The sequence below is a fragment of the Aspergillus neoniger genome (assembly GCF_003184625.1).
Source record: "Aspergillus neoniger CBS 115656 unplaced genomic scaffold BO87scaffold_6, whole genome shotgun sequence".
NCBI lineage: Eukaryota > Fungi > Ascomycota > Eurotiomycetes > Eurotiales > Aspergillaceae > Aspergillus > Aspergillus neoniger.
This window is the reverse complement of record NW_020291134.1, coordinates 488,102-502,041: the sequence shown is the minus strand read 5'-3', so window position 1 is coordinate 502,041 and position 13,940 is coordinate 488,102. Positions and strand designations below refer to the sequence as shown.

The 13,940-nt window shown below is 47.8% G+C and overlaps 4 protein-coding genes across 4 annotated transcripts; all 4 read left to right on the top strand.

Annotated features, from left to right (window-relative positions):
• The first annotated feature begins 340 nt into the window (after window positions 1-340).
• BO87DRAFT_373793 (putative importin beta-4 subunit) lies at window positions 341-4,400 on the top strand. The gene is made up of 3 exons (XM_025622634.1): window positions 341-648; window positions 710-3,038; window positions 3,255-4,400. Exons 1-3 carry the CDS (start codon window positions 603-605, stop codon window positions 4,165-4,167), a joined length of 3,288 nt encoding a protein of 1,095 aa, XP_025482886.1. The 5' UTR covers window positions 341-602; the 3' UTR covers window positions 4,168-4,400.
• Window positions 4,401-5,173: 773 nt separating this feature from the next.
• BO87DRAFT_423028 (gamma-glutamylcyclotransferase family protein) lies at window positions 5,174-5,983 on the top strand (the record flags this gene model as incomplete). The annotated part of the gene is made up of 2 exons (XM_025627145.1): window positions 5,174-5,262; window positions 5,308-5,983. 2 exons carry the CDS (start codon window positions 5,174-5,176, stop codon window positions 5,981-5,983), a joined length of 765 nt encoding a protein of 254 aa, XP_025482885.1.
• A 754-nt stretch (window positions 5,984-6,737) lies between these two features.
• Window positions 6,738-7,927, top strand: BO87DRAFT_450425 (HNH endonuclease signature motif containing protein; the record flags this gene model as incomplete). The annotated part of the gene is made up of 3 exons (XM_025628415.1): window positions 6,738-7,011; window positions 7,063-7,220; window positions 7,277-7,927. 3 exons carry the CDS (start codon window positions 6,738-6,740, stop codon window positions 7,925-7,927), a joined length of 1,083 nt encoding a protein of 360 aa, XP_025482884.1.
• A 3,569-nt stretch (window positions 7,928-11,496) lies between these two features.
• Window positions 11,497-12,965, top strand: BO87DRAFT_373792 (uncharacterized protein). The gene has a single exon (XM_025622633.1). It carries the CDS (start codon window positions 11,747-11,749, stop codon window positions 12,851-12,853), a length of 1,107 nt encoding a protein of 368 aa, XP_025482883.1. The 5' UTR covers window positions 11,497-11,746; the 3' UTR covers window positions 12,854-12,965.
• Window positions 12,966-13,940: the final 975 nt, after the last annotated feature.

Below are 13,940 nucleotides of genomic sequence, written 5' to 3'. Positions count from 1 at the left end.
ATTATGAGTCGGCGTCGCATACGCAGACGCGAACTCTTGTTGTGGTTTACATATGCACGCAGTGAATGATTCCTGAACCGTTGCAGGCCACAAATAAAAAAACTCAATAATACAATAATAAAGTCAAAAAAGGACCGAGTGGATACAAACGGTGGCCGATCTCAGTTGGGCACCGAGTCAGAGGAGTATGGTATGTTACCAGACCTGTGAATCGGCCCCTGATTGGCATCCCGAGCCAGCCAGAATTACCGCTAAACCGCGGTAGGCAAAATGAGTATCTCCGTAAAACAGCCCACCCGAACATAATTTTTTTTTCGGTTCCCTTTTTCTTCCCCTCCATTCGCTTTTTTTCTTCTCCTTCTTCTCTCTCCTTTTCTCACTCCTCCCCCTCTTCCTCTTCTCACACCTTTCTTTTCCTTTGTGTTTATCTCTTTCTTGTTCTATATTTGTGTTTTTTTGATACCCTGTGGGCTGTCTGTTTGTGTGCAGTCAGCTCATTCAATCCTAGGACCTTCTGAAACGAAGGTGCTGGTCTTGTCTTGCACAAGGCTAATTTTTTGAACAAATCATTGCAAAGAAAAAGTACAGTTGCTCAGTCCGTCATGGATCAACAACGCTTTTTGCAGCAGCTTCAGATCGTCCTGAACCGTGAGTATTGCACCTTGCCCTTTGATTATCTTGCGAAGGCATTGCTGACTCTTTGTTTCAGCTTCCCAGGGCAATGTCAAGGAAGCGACGGGCGTTCTCCAGCGCGAGTTCTACAAGAGCCCCGAATCTCTCGTTTTCCTCATCCAGATCGCCACCGGCCATGAGGATCCGAATTTGAGGCAGCTGGCGGCCGTCGAAAGTCGGACGCTGGTTGTCAAGCACTGGGTTTCCGTTCAGGCAAGCCAGAAGCCCCAGATTCGTGAACAGCTTCTGCGTGCTGCTGTTGGCGAGAGCTCTTCTCTCGTCCGCCACTCGGTTGCTCGTGTCATCTCTGCCATTGCCAAGATCGACCTGAACGATGGCGAGTGGGCTGATCTGCCCAACTTCTTGCTCCAGGCCGCTAGCACCGGTAACAAGGAAGAGCGTGCCGTGAGCATCTACATCCTGCTCACCATCCTGGAGACTCTGGGCGATGCCTTTGAGGAGAAGTTTGATGAACTCTTCCAGCTTTTCAGCAAGACCATCAGTGATCCCGAGAGCGAGGAGGTGCGCATGAACACCCTGATGGCCTTGAGCAAGCTCGCCATGTACCTCGACTCGGAGGAGAGCGTCGCTCCTGTGAAGGCTTTCCAGAACCTGATCCCCTCTATGGTTGCCGTCCTTAAGGATGTTATCACTCGTGAGCAGGATGACGGCATCATGCAGGGTTTCGAGGTCTTCCAGACTCTTCTGGGCTGTGACCCCGCTCTGTTGACCGTCCACCTCAAGGACCTCGTTATCTTCATGAATGAGCTGGCCGGCAACGTGGAGCAGGAGGAGGATGTCCGTACCCAGGCCATCAGCTTCCTCATGCAGTGCGTTCAGTACCGCAAGCTCAAGATCCAGGGTATGCGCATCGGTGAGCAGTTGACCCGCACGGCGCTGCAGGTCGTCACTGAGCTCGGAGATGCTTCCCCTGCCGATGATGACATTACTCCTGCTCGTTCTGCTCTTGGTCTCCTTGACATCCTCGCACAGAGCCTGCCTCCCAGCCAGGTTGTTGTGCCTCTGCTTCAGACCCTGGGACAGTACTTCAACAACGGTAACCCCGACTACCGCCGCGCTGGTATCATGGCTCTGGGCATGTGTGTCGAGGGTGCTCCCGACTTCATCAGCACTCAGATGCAGGAGATCTTCCCCATGGTCCTGCAGCTGCTGGCTGACCCCGAGCCCAAGGTTCGCCAAGCCTCTCTGCACGCCGTCGCTCGTTTGGCCGACGACTTGGCCGAGGACCTCAGCCAGGAGCATGAGAGACTCATGCCCCTCCTCTTCAAGAACTTGGCCAGCGCCATGCAGGAGTACAAGGGTGAGGAGGATGGTCCTACCGTTGACATCATGAAGGCCGGTATCAGTGCGATTGACGCTGTTGTCGATGGTCTTGATGAGAAGGACGTTGCACCTTACCAGGGTGAATTGGTCCCGATCCTTCACAACCTGTTCAAGCACCCCGATTTCCGTATCAAGGGCTTGGCTGCTGGAGCTCTGGGATCTCTCGCCTCCTCCGCTGGTGACTCTTTCCTCCCCTTCTTCGACGACTCCATGCACCTCCTCCAGGAATTCGCTACCGTCAAGGACAGCGAGGAAGAGCTCGACCTTCGTGCCAGCGTCACTGACGCCATGGGTGAGATGGCCGCTGCTGCCGGTCCTGAGCGCTACCAGCCTTATGTTGAGCCGCTCATGCGCGCCACTGAGGAAGCTCTTCACCTTGGTCACTCCCGCCTCAAGGAGAGCACCTACATCTTCTGGGGTGCCATGTCCAAGGTTTACGTTGAGCACTTCTCTCCCTTCCTTGATGGAGTTGTCAAGGGTCTTTTTGCTTGCATCGAGCAGGATGAGACTGATCTGGATGTCTCGCTTGGTGCCGCTGCCAAGGATCTCATCGGTCAGGAAGTGACCATTGGTGGCCGCAAGGTCCGTGTTGCCGATGCCGATGATGATGATGACGAGCCCACCGGAGAGGATGGTGATATCGAGGATGTTGATGTTGACGATGAGGACGCTTGGGATGACATCACTGCTACCACCCCTCTGTCCTTGGAGAAGGAAATCGCCGTTGAGGTGATCGGTGATCTTGTCACTCACACCAAGTCTGCTTATCTTCCCTACTTTGAGAAGACCATTGAGATGGTTCTTCCCTTGGCTGAGCACCCCTACGAAGGTGTCCGCAAGAGCACCATCAGCACTCTGCACCGCTCCTACGCCATGCTGTACTGCATTGCTGAGGAGAGCGGCCAGATGGCCAAGTGGCAGCCTGGTCTGCCCCTTCAGGTCCAGCCTGCCAAGGAGGTCCAGAAGTTTGGTGAGATTCTCATGACCGCCACTGTCAAGATGTGGACCGAGGAAGACGATCGGTATGTATTCCAAAATTTTCTTTCTTCAATGCCTATTCATGCCCGCCCTCGGGCTATCTTAAATGATGATCACCACGTTTACCCAGCTCACTCCGACACGCAAAAGTCGTGCATGATGTGAAACACGTTTACTCACAACCTTCTGATATTCATATACACATTCGTTCTGCTGTATGATTTCATCATGGTTACAAAAGCTAACCAGAGGACAACTAGTGCTACCGTCGCCGACATCAACCGCAACATGGCTGAGAACCTGCGATACTGCGGTCCTTCCTTGATCTCGAACGAGACCACCCTCCACAACGTGATCACCATGATCACTGACATCATCACCAAGAAGCACCCTTGCCAGCTCGAGTTCGGCCCTGAAGAGGAGACCCTCGAAGCCGGTGAGGAGACTTCTGAATTCGACTGGGTTGTTGTTGACACTGGTCTTGATGTTGTCTCTGGTATGGCTGCTGCTCTTGGCGCCAGCTTTGCCGAGCTGTGGAAGGTCTTCGAGAAGACTGTCATGCGCTATGCTGGCAGCACCGAGGCTCTTGAGCGCGCCACTGCTGTCGGTGTGATTGCCGAGTGCATCAACGGCATGGGTTCCGCTGTCACCCCCTACACCGCTAGCTTCCTGAAGCTCCTTGTCCACCGCCTTGGTGATGAGGATACTCAGACTCGCTCTAACGCTGCCTACGCCGTTGGCCGTCTCGTCGAGCACTCCGAGGCCAAGGACCAGATCGTCAAGGAGTTCCCCACCATCCTGTCTCGTCTGGAGCAATGCCTTCACATGAATGTCTCCCGTCTTCAGGACAATGCCACTGGATGCCTGAGCCGCATGATCCTCCGCCACCGCGAGAACGTTCCCATCAAGGATGTCCTTCCTGTCCTTCTCACCATCCTTCCTCTCAAGAACGACTACGAGGAGAACGATCCCTTGTACCACATGATCTGCCAGCTTTACAAGTGGGAGGACCCCACCGTCCGTGAGCTCACTCCTCAGCTCGTCCCCATCTTCCAGGCTGTTCTCAGTGATGAGGACCAGCTGGAGGAGGAGCGTCGGGCCGAGCTCGTTGAGCTTGTCAAGTGGCTGAATCAGATGCAGCCTGGTGCTGCCCCTTGGGCTGACCAGCTGTAAGGGCAATGAAAAAACAAAGGATGGATGACGACAGCTTGATGACCAAATACTACTTAATGGATAGATCGGGTCTCTCTACGAGGACTCTTATGGACGACGTTAGAAGATACCCCTGGGGAGCCAATGAGCGATGAACCCACAACTTATAGAATATGGCTGGACATGCTATGAATTATGAACAAAAGTGGTGTATATATTTTATGAGTTAAATCGAACTCCGAATTGTATGTTCATCTTGCCTTCCTAATCTCACTTTCGTAATGTCTCTTGTAATGTCTGTAATCAATTAAACTACCTCCCTGTCAGTGGCATATTTTTGAGTCTACTCCATGGACATCATGTGCCGTGTCTCATGCTTCCGCTGGTTGATGTTCTTGTTTCCATACTTGTCGTCAACTTATTATATGGGGGAGCCAAACATGAGATTCAATTTTATGGGCCTACTGCTATTCTTCCCATTAATAGGTCAAAAACTGAGTCCTGTGTGATCTCCACGATCTTTGGAATAGTCAATCATTAAACTTGTGGTTCCTCTTTCTTGGAATCTAGTAGATATATAAATTAGTGGTAGCGGGGAGTTGGCCACATGTATCTCACAGGGTATTTTCCGCATTGTAGATGCACCTTAATTTCATAACGAAACCCAACCACTGCCTAGAACAGAGAACGACACATTCATTCCAGGACTCATCTAGGTATTCATGATACCTTTCGCATGACCTACCCGATCCTGCCGACGTCATTACACATATATTTTCCACTCGAAGCCTTATCATTACGTAGAGATGTTCATATCTTTACTCTGGGTATGGATAATGAGGCGTTGAATCAATCAATCCAATATTTCCCTTCTAAACATCCATTTCAACTATTCACACCATCACTCAATACTTCCTACTAGTTGCGCCCCTAGAAGGCAAGAAAAATGTCCACTGGTTTTATATCATTCCCACCCATACAATCCTTCCAAGACCCTCAAAAACCCACAAGAATAAAATATCCAACAATGGACCTCCTAGCCAAGCTCGAGATACTAGCTGTTACAGTTAACAACGAAGACAACGGCATCATCCTCGAAACTGCCTCGAACAACCAGTAATACAAAAACACAACCCATCCCCTCACAATCCTCCACCCTAGGGACAAGAACTCAACCTTTCTCGTCAAGCTTGAAGGACCTCTAAGCACCCCATCTCAATTCCAAGAGCTGTCCAAGTCCCTCACAACCCCCATCCTTAAGAAAGGAGTAGGCGAAGCCTCTACTGCCAATTTCTGCCTCATCACCGGCGCCATGAAGTTCAATATTCTTTCTGCTCTCGCAGGCAGCACCTTCTCCGCAACATTTGTCCGAATCAACCTCTCCCCTAAAGATCTCTCCGCACATAGCATCGCCCCAACCCTGGGTAGTGAGATCGATCCTACCCTTCCGCAGAACCGAGCTACCGATGCCGATGAGGTGTTTCTTCCGAAGCAGGGCGAGTACCCCGTGTGGTATTTCTTTTATGGAGATTTGGCTGTGCCGGAGATTTTAACTGAAAGGCTGGGGTTGGATGAGAGTCCGACGTATCGGAAGGCAGTGGTCAATGGAGGGCTTTTGAGGACCTGGGGAGGGTGCAAGTATAAGGCTTTGGTTGATGGGGATGCGTCGGCGAGGGTAGAGGGGTGGGCGTATGAAGTGGGATCTGAGGAGGATGAGGAGATGTTGAGGTATTATGAGACGGATTTCTATGAGGTGGTGAGGTGCGATATTTGTATGGTGGATGTTGGAGAGGTTATTAAGGGGCTGGTATTTAGGTTTGTGGGGGATGTTGACTAGGCTTTGCTTTGGTAGGGTTGTTGGGTGTCCTTTGGCGTTATTTTTTGGGTATCTGTATATCTGTATCTTTGTCGATCTTTTAACCATTTTGATCTCGGAGATGCAACTCTGGTTGGTCGATGTGCTTTATATCTTCATCTAGATATCTAGACAGATCACGGGTTCGGAGGTTTTGGGATGCTTGCACCTTCTTTCTCTGTCGAAGTAGATACTACCATTACTACCGCAACCCTAACTCCCTCCCAATTAATTTGGGCCTGCCGTTTGCCCGTCTAGCTATGCGGTGTTGAACAATCAAGACTGTATACAGGCAGGGAGGGGCCTAAATTATCCAGGTCGAGTCGAGTCTCTTATTGTGAACAAGAAAGATAAATGGCGCCTATTTGTCTAGCCCGTCCTTTATCACGCTGAGGTCACGACGTCACTATTAGAGGATCATTACTTGTCCTATCGGGTACAATGTACACTCACAATCACATCATCGTGACTGTCGACTGCCTAGAGAATACTTCCCTCTAGCGCACAATCGTTCGCCTCCATCCGACCTCTCATTTCGCAGTTATCTTTTATCTGCTCTGTAAGAAGATTCGGAGCCAAGTCCTTCGTCATTGTCTCCACCGTCTCTGCTGTACGCAGCATTAATTACAGACTATATCCGTCCCTTATTTCTCTTCTTCGGATATCGGTGTTTCAGATTATCCTGTCACCCTGGAAGGGCACCTATCTCACTTTTGACCAAGCCGAGACGGCTACAATGGCCTCCGCAGACAACTCCAATCGACGTAAAGCAGCTATTCCAAGCCCCGCGGGCGAGTTTCGTGAACCAAAGCGGCATGGCCTGATCGCACAGCTGGTATGTGCTGCAAAGCTTACCAAGCTTGATTCAATCACCTGGGCTTGTTTGTGGTTTGCGGATCTCTCGAAATTAGAAAGTCTCGTGTCATCCTGTGGATGGAACTCACCGTACGGTTTTATGGTGCACCGCAATCTCTCGAAGAGTGAGGATAAAACACAAGTAATTGATGCCTGTAAGTGGGGTTTGATACAATGCAAACAGACTTAGGCTAATACACTATCAGGGGCGGTTTCAAGGCCCAAAGAAGAATTGGAAAAGGCCTATGAAGACGAAGAATCAGATACCGAGGGGCCTCCGATCAAGAAGCGTCGGTTGACTTTGAACACAGAAGAGAGTCCCAGTTCTGCAGAAGAAGCAGCCACTCATTTAGCCAATAGACTAGTAAGTCAACTTCACATTCGATACGACCAGGCCAGTTCTCCGCTAACTTCAGCAAGTGCACTGAGCGAGTTAATGCCACTTGCGTGGTCACCGGTTGCCGTGATCCGGTCGAAATCGCACATATACTCCCCAACGGTCTTGGAAGAATGGAAACTCAAGTACTCCAGAAATTTTGGTTTCCTCTGCACCGTTTCTGGAGCCAAGAAAGGATCATGGCATGGATGAAACAGGCTGCAGGCCCAGAAGCCACAGAGGCCTGCTCGAACCTCTTGTGCATGACGGATATGGCCCATAAATTATGGAAAAAAGCACGCTTTGCCTTGAAACCGCTGTCTTTGAGTGAGGATCGGAGGTCACTTGAGGTGCAATTCTACTGGCTCCCGGTTCATAACTACCGTTCGAGGATTCCAGCAACCGAAGTCCCCAGTCGTATGTCTCGCAAGCTCTCCGGAACAATTGTTGATGGAAAAGAAACCATGCTTTTTAATATTGCCACAAATAAGAAACTATGCTCTGGGGATATTCTTACCTTCACAACAAACGACCCTAACAGTCACCCCCTTCCATCCATGGAGTTGCTAGACATGCAGTGGGTCCTAAATCGAGTTCTTGCCCTCAGTGGTGCCACTTACGCCACAGACGAAGAGCTTTACCCCGATTTCTCGTCGAATGAGGGCTCATTTTGGGATAGCGAGGAAGGTTTCTGAGATGCACAAGAGGAAGACTCAGGGGGCGAGACTCTGCGGGAAAGAATAGGTAGTCATCCCAACTAGCCCGTCACAATATTGCTGCTGACTACTAGAAGCAGACGTAGAAAATATCTGCCACCACAGTATAACCAGAAACATAACGAATATTCCTAGCTTCATCAGTAGTCCGCACATAATATCTTCCCTGCAAACTCTAGCCAGGAGGGTGTCTGCCGTGTCTACATTCTCTCATAAGTAGATTCTACCATTCAGACGACATTCTGGAGAGTAGAAAGGGTAAATTTCTCTCACTGGAAGAGGCTCTGATGACAATATCTTCCGGCAGATACCGCATCGGCCACGTAGACCAGGAGGTATCCGTCACGTAAACGGACTTTGCCGTCCAGATTATGAGAGACGTAGCTGCAAAAACCCTATAAAGACCTTCCAGTCTGCTACAGCTAAGGTAGCTACTTAGACAAGCAAATGCTTGACAAATAATCTTCTCCTTTGTATTCGTCACATCAATTAAGAGAGATGAACAATGAATCAGGCATAGCCTGCTGCTAAATTCCCTCCGGGATGTCAGCAGTCAGCATTTGCTACAATGAATATCCCAGACCTTCACTGCGGATTTCACTAATCGCCTCTATCACTCTACAGTCGTTTAATACTATCCCCTTCAATCTGTGCCTCTTCCTTGAGCATGATATACCTTCACAGGGCCTCCAATGTTGATTACCTGATTCACCGTCCTATTACCAGCCCTTCGTATAAATTGCCACCACTTTCCCTCGCGGAGCAACCAATTTCTTTCCTACAACCTGCCGGACAGCTACAGACCTCCTTTCATACTATATCTTTTATACAACCATCATCATAAGTTATATCATATTTCTTTGAATCTCCACATGAATCCTGTGAGATATGAACCTTACCAAAAAGGATTGAAAATATCATATGAAGATGAAAACTACAGCCAACATATACAAAGGGAAATTAGCACGTCCTTATTCCAAACAATTGAGCAGGAGGCATTCGATACCACACTAGGTAAAGGAAGAAGGGAAAAAGAAGAATATTTGCTCATCTTGAATCTAGCCAGGTACATAGCTGTCTCTGTTACCCCTGTCGCGCGTGCCTAATTGACTAGATCAAGCAGATGTTCACTGGCACAGCGCAGGGCGTTTCAATGCCATGTTAGGGATCAGCCGTGGCCCCCATATGAACTTCAAGTTCAGGATTGTGTCCTCGCCCCCGATTATCCTGACGTCCCAGTTGCTGTCGGACAGCCAATCCCGGTCCATTAGATCTCATATAGCTTATTCGGGATCTTTCTCCGCGAGAATTGTGGCCATGACCCAAATCCAAAGACTACTATTTATGGAATGGGATGGTTCTCCTACTAGAGCAACCACAACTGTCTATCGACTGCAGTTAGCCGTCTTCGAGTGCAAGAGAAGGTTCATAATCACAAACTGACCGCTATCTACTGCTCTGACGCGTACAGAGCTGCTTGAATAACCACCCAGCTCTTACACTCTACCGAGCACCAAAATACATCAAGCAATCAGGAAATAAAGATATCAAAGCCCCTGCAGCTTCCTTGTCCCTCACTTATAGGAAATACAAATCTCAAGCTAAGCTTGTGAGTGACCCGATTTGGCCAGATGATCTAAAATCAATCTAATATGTATTAGGGGCTGTGCGCGCTAGAAGCCCTACAAGACCTGACAAAGACTCGACTGGGTCGTGTAACAGGTCATGATGGACCAGCACCCTCATCGATATAAGGCTAAAACCTTTTCTCTGATACTGGTGGCCCCGTGAAGGTTCCACCCAGTTCTAAGCGCCTTGGAAAGACCAAGTGGGGTGTTGTACCACACTTTTCAGGTACAAACAAAGCCTTTCTCAGTATTATCATTGCAGGACTTAGTGTCGCACTTCTTGCTCTGTCTTCGGTTCTAAAGCATCTGTGCCTGAGCCAAATATGCAGCTTACACAAATAAAGGCCTATGATACAATGCTATCATCTTCCGAAACAGTACTCTGTTGATGTATAGCACTATGTACAATATAGCCTCCTAGATGGACGGGTGGCGGCTATACAGCTTCGAAAATCAGTGATGCAGTTATCGATGCATCCAAGTTCGCTTTTACGGCTTTGATAAAGTCCTCAAGGGATATATCAGCCAAAGAGATTAGCCGAGTACAATGGCTCTGCCAAAATTGGACCCAGTACTTCGAGGCTGAAGGCTTACAGCTTCAGCACTACGGTTGTGTTGGTCCCGAAGGCATCAGACAGTACACCTGAGAATACTGTGCTCCCTGGGATTAGGGGAAAAAGTAAATACTAGTTATACTAGTAATTAGCAACATGTTCCAGTTTTACTCAGTACAGGATCTGGTTTGGAACAATGTTCCAAGCATACTTCTTCTATCTCTAGAAACTTGGGGGTTTGTTTGAGATACCCATAAGGGCAGTAGAGTGTCCAGCTGGAAAGATCACGAACTTGACGTCAATAATCATGCAAAAGATGCAAGAAGCGGCGGAGATTGGAATTCTCCAAGCCACTGCGGGTCATTGCTTGCCTAAGTAAATATGCTTATCGAGACAACCTCGGGTTTATGTCCTACCGGTATAATGTCGGAATATCTTCCTGGCTTTTCGAAGATGAAGAGCACCTATTGAGTTAAAAATATTTATGAAGTCAATAATGACTCTGAAAAGGTATAGGTGTCTATGTGGACAAGGATTCTGAGTCAGGAAATATACGGTTGCAGACCAGATTCTCTTAGGGATCTGCTCAAAAGATACCATTAGCTTTGATAATTCGGAAGGCACACTTTGGTGTTCATCTGAAGACATGCATTTAACAAGGAGAGCTCTAACAAGGCTCGGGCACCAAGGGCTACGTTTTATTGGTAGACGGGAAATCCCTGTCGATAATACAAGCTGTACTTGCAAATCAGCTCGGACAAGCTGACTTCATATTGAGCATTGAGTAACCTCCCTACCAGCTTGGAAGCGTCACACCGTCTCGGAGTAAAGCCAACAAAGTGACGAGCTGACATGGGGGGTTTCCCGACCAAGATGGATCCTCTTTCCAGCCGTCAATTTTTCTTTCATCTTGTACCTTTGTGGTCAATTTGGCATCTCATCCGGGGTCTGCCATGAGGTAAGAGCCATCTACATAGAACGTAACAGGAAGAAAAGTTGAGAGCCAAGATCAGGCTTAGCCTCGTATCATTGATGCGAGTAAAGTCGCTATTATCGGCGATCTAACGGAGGTAAGACTGGGTTCATTCTATAATGACTTCATAAAGAGAATTGATATCTGGAATTTTCCTTGATTCTTTAGCACTGTCCCACGTCCAATGTTGTTGTGTGATCGCCTTTGTGATTGTGTCGCTACCTTGAGCTACCCTGGATTTCCATATCTTGGAAGGGTTTGGGGGTTTCTGGAACATGCCTTTGTAGAATTGCATGATCGCAGATAGTATGTTGGTCGTCTGGATCCCGCTAGATCTATATAAGGGCCCACCCTCATGGTTGAGTTTGCATCCGCTGCCCATAGTACTACTAACTACTATACTACTATTCCCAGCGCCGCTTGAGCATCTCAAATTTTACAATTTTTTTAGATCCTTGCCTTTTCTAAGTCAGATCTAGCTGAGCATATGACCCTACCTGTGCTGTGTTACTCTGGTCGGCTTGGCTTTTAAATAGTGACTTCCCATTGTGACTTGGAGCATTCTCCCCACTGTGTCGCCTGCCCCATATACTTGTCTTTCATACGTTTCCAGCCACGAAGCTATTCAACCTTTCATTCCCGCATGGTCGTTCAGGCATCCATGGAAATGGGGTCGTCCATCACCTACACTGACTTCCAAGCCACGCTCCGGGCTGTTGTGGAGCAGAGAAGCCAGCAGTATCAGAACATCTATTCGATTGCTGTGAGATGGGAGCTGGATGATACAAATGCCGAACTAGATACCGCGCACTTTCAAAGCATGCTGAAGAATTTCGATACTGATCCAGCTGAGGTCCTGGTTCTTGGTTCTGACGATGATTACCCTGTATACACCTTATCAAGAGCCTGGCTCAATTTTACAGCGAAAGCGAGACTCAACAACGAACGCAACTTGATAATATTCCATTATGCAGGCCACGGAACAACCAAGAATGGGTCTTTCAACATTGCGGAAAACATGAGCGAAGAATCAAAGACCGCCAACTTCGAAAGGGCTATCCTTGCAGACGTCAAGGACCCGAAGGGGTTCTCGGATATTATTGATATCCTGTTCATCCTTGATTGCTGCTATGCTCATTACACAACCCGAGCACCAAAGACTACTCGCAACGTTATTGAGATTCTTGCAGCAACAAGCTCCCAGACAGTCACAGCAAGATTCGCACCAAATAACACTTTTACTGCGAAACTGGCTAACGAGATTGCTCGAAGGAAGAAAGCGCATCATGAAAGTGTGGAGTTTACCAGCGTGTTTCAAAGCCTTCTCACCCGATCATCGACTATAGTGAGACCCACGCATGCCTTGCTCGTTGGTGCAGCTTCAGTTAACATACCACTCAACGGATATAGAACAGTAGACCCGCGAACTATTCCCGCGGATTACAACGCTCTTTTTGCTGTTAATATCTCAAGAGATATCATAAAAGAAGAGCTAAAAGAGCTCAGCACATGGATGCGGAAACTGCCATCGTTCGCGGGATTGAAGATAGAGAATATCTATCACACTCAATCTATGTGCTTGATTATGCGTGCTTCATTTTCAGTCTACACCAAGTTACACAATATGCAAGGATACAATCTAATTGCGGAAAATCCTGGTCCGGCGCTAACTCATCTCTTGCAACCTGAGCTGTCTGAAGAACCTGCTTCTCCTCCTTCCCAGCGGTCCATGATGTCTGAAAGGCGCTAGGTTTGTCCATGAGATACACCCGCGCTCTGGTTTTATATTTCTTATTTTAGTGAAATGGGGTTCCAAGAATGTCCAAGAACCTATGGGAGCGAATGATTCTACGATCAGAAACGACAAGTATTGATCAAATATAGCATTGATTTCTTGAATTTACAGTCTGCTTGCTTCTGTTTATGTGATAGCTGAATATCATATAAATGAATTATATAAGCTTCATGAATCAAATTCGTATATAACTTTATATGTCTAACATAATACCTGAAAACATATATCTTTTAAATTATGAATTTTTAGTAATTATACTATAGCTAACATTCGCAGTGATAATATGTAAAATGCCGGAAAGACTACAGCAAAATATACTGGATAGTATGTATCAGAAGAAAATTTAGCATTTGATTACTCTTATAGAAGTTCCCTAATAATTCTGTTTATATTGATATTATTATTATTATCGTAATTTCTTTTCTCCATCAACCAAAATGCTCTAGATGAGTATATCTTATTAATCTGTCTCTATATCTATACTGTCTAAGCTAAACAAAGCCAACCCTACCTGAGCTGATAGTAACACACGCAGCAGGTTTTGCTGTAATGAAACTTTCGACTGGAACTGTCAGTTTAAGTTCTTCAAGAGTGGAAACGAGGAGCTTACGTCCCTACGAAGTGTAGCCGTTCTATTACTCAATCGAAATCGAGGGCCTTCTTCCCAAAGAGGAGGAATCCGGCCGATATAAAGAACACAGTGTGAAGCGCTCGCGACTGGCAAGCTCAGAAGGCGATGGCTGGGTAGACATCAAACATGCGCCCCTTGTCCACTGCTGTCGCCCAGAGGGTTGCAGATGTGCCGCTCCAGATCAGCCGTCGTGCCTGACCGACCCTCGCGCTACCGTGGCGGTTAGAAAAGCAATTTCCATCCATCACATCTTGTCTGATGTGTTTCAGAGCATCCTGCACGAGGAGTGCTACTCGGATTCTGACTGGTTCACCTCTTGGTCGGGTTAATATTTTCTGGCTTGTTTTTACCTTTATTTACTGGCCCGGCAATGCTCAGTTACAATGGGTATAGCCACCAGCGAAGCGAGAA

Bases quoted from the DNA above. Each gene is read 5' to 3' on its own strand.
- BO87DRAFT_373793 (XM_025622634.1), top strand. From the start codon at position 603: ATGGATCAACAACGCTTTTTGCAGCAGCTTCAGATCGTCCTGAACC. The intron at 649-709 runs GTGAGTATTGCA...TCTTTGTTTCAG, and splicing joins GCTTCAGATCGTCCTGAACC to CTTCCCAGGGCAATGTCAAG. The intron at 3,039-3,254 runs GTATGTATTCCA...GAGGACAACTAG, and splicing joins TGGACCGAGGAAGACGATCG to TGCTACCGTCGCCGACATCA.
- BO87DRAFT_373792 (XM_025622633.1), top strand. From the start codon at position 11,747: ATGGTCGTTCAGGCATCCATGGAAATGGGGTCGTCCATCACCTACACT.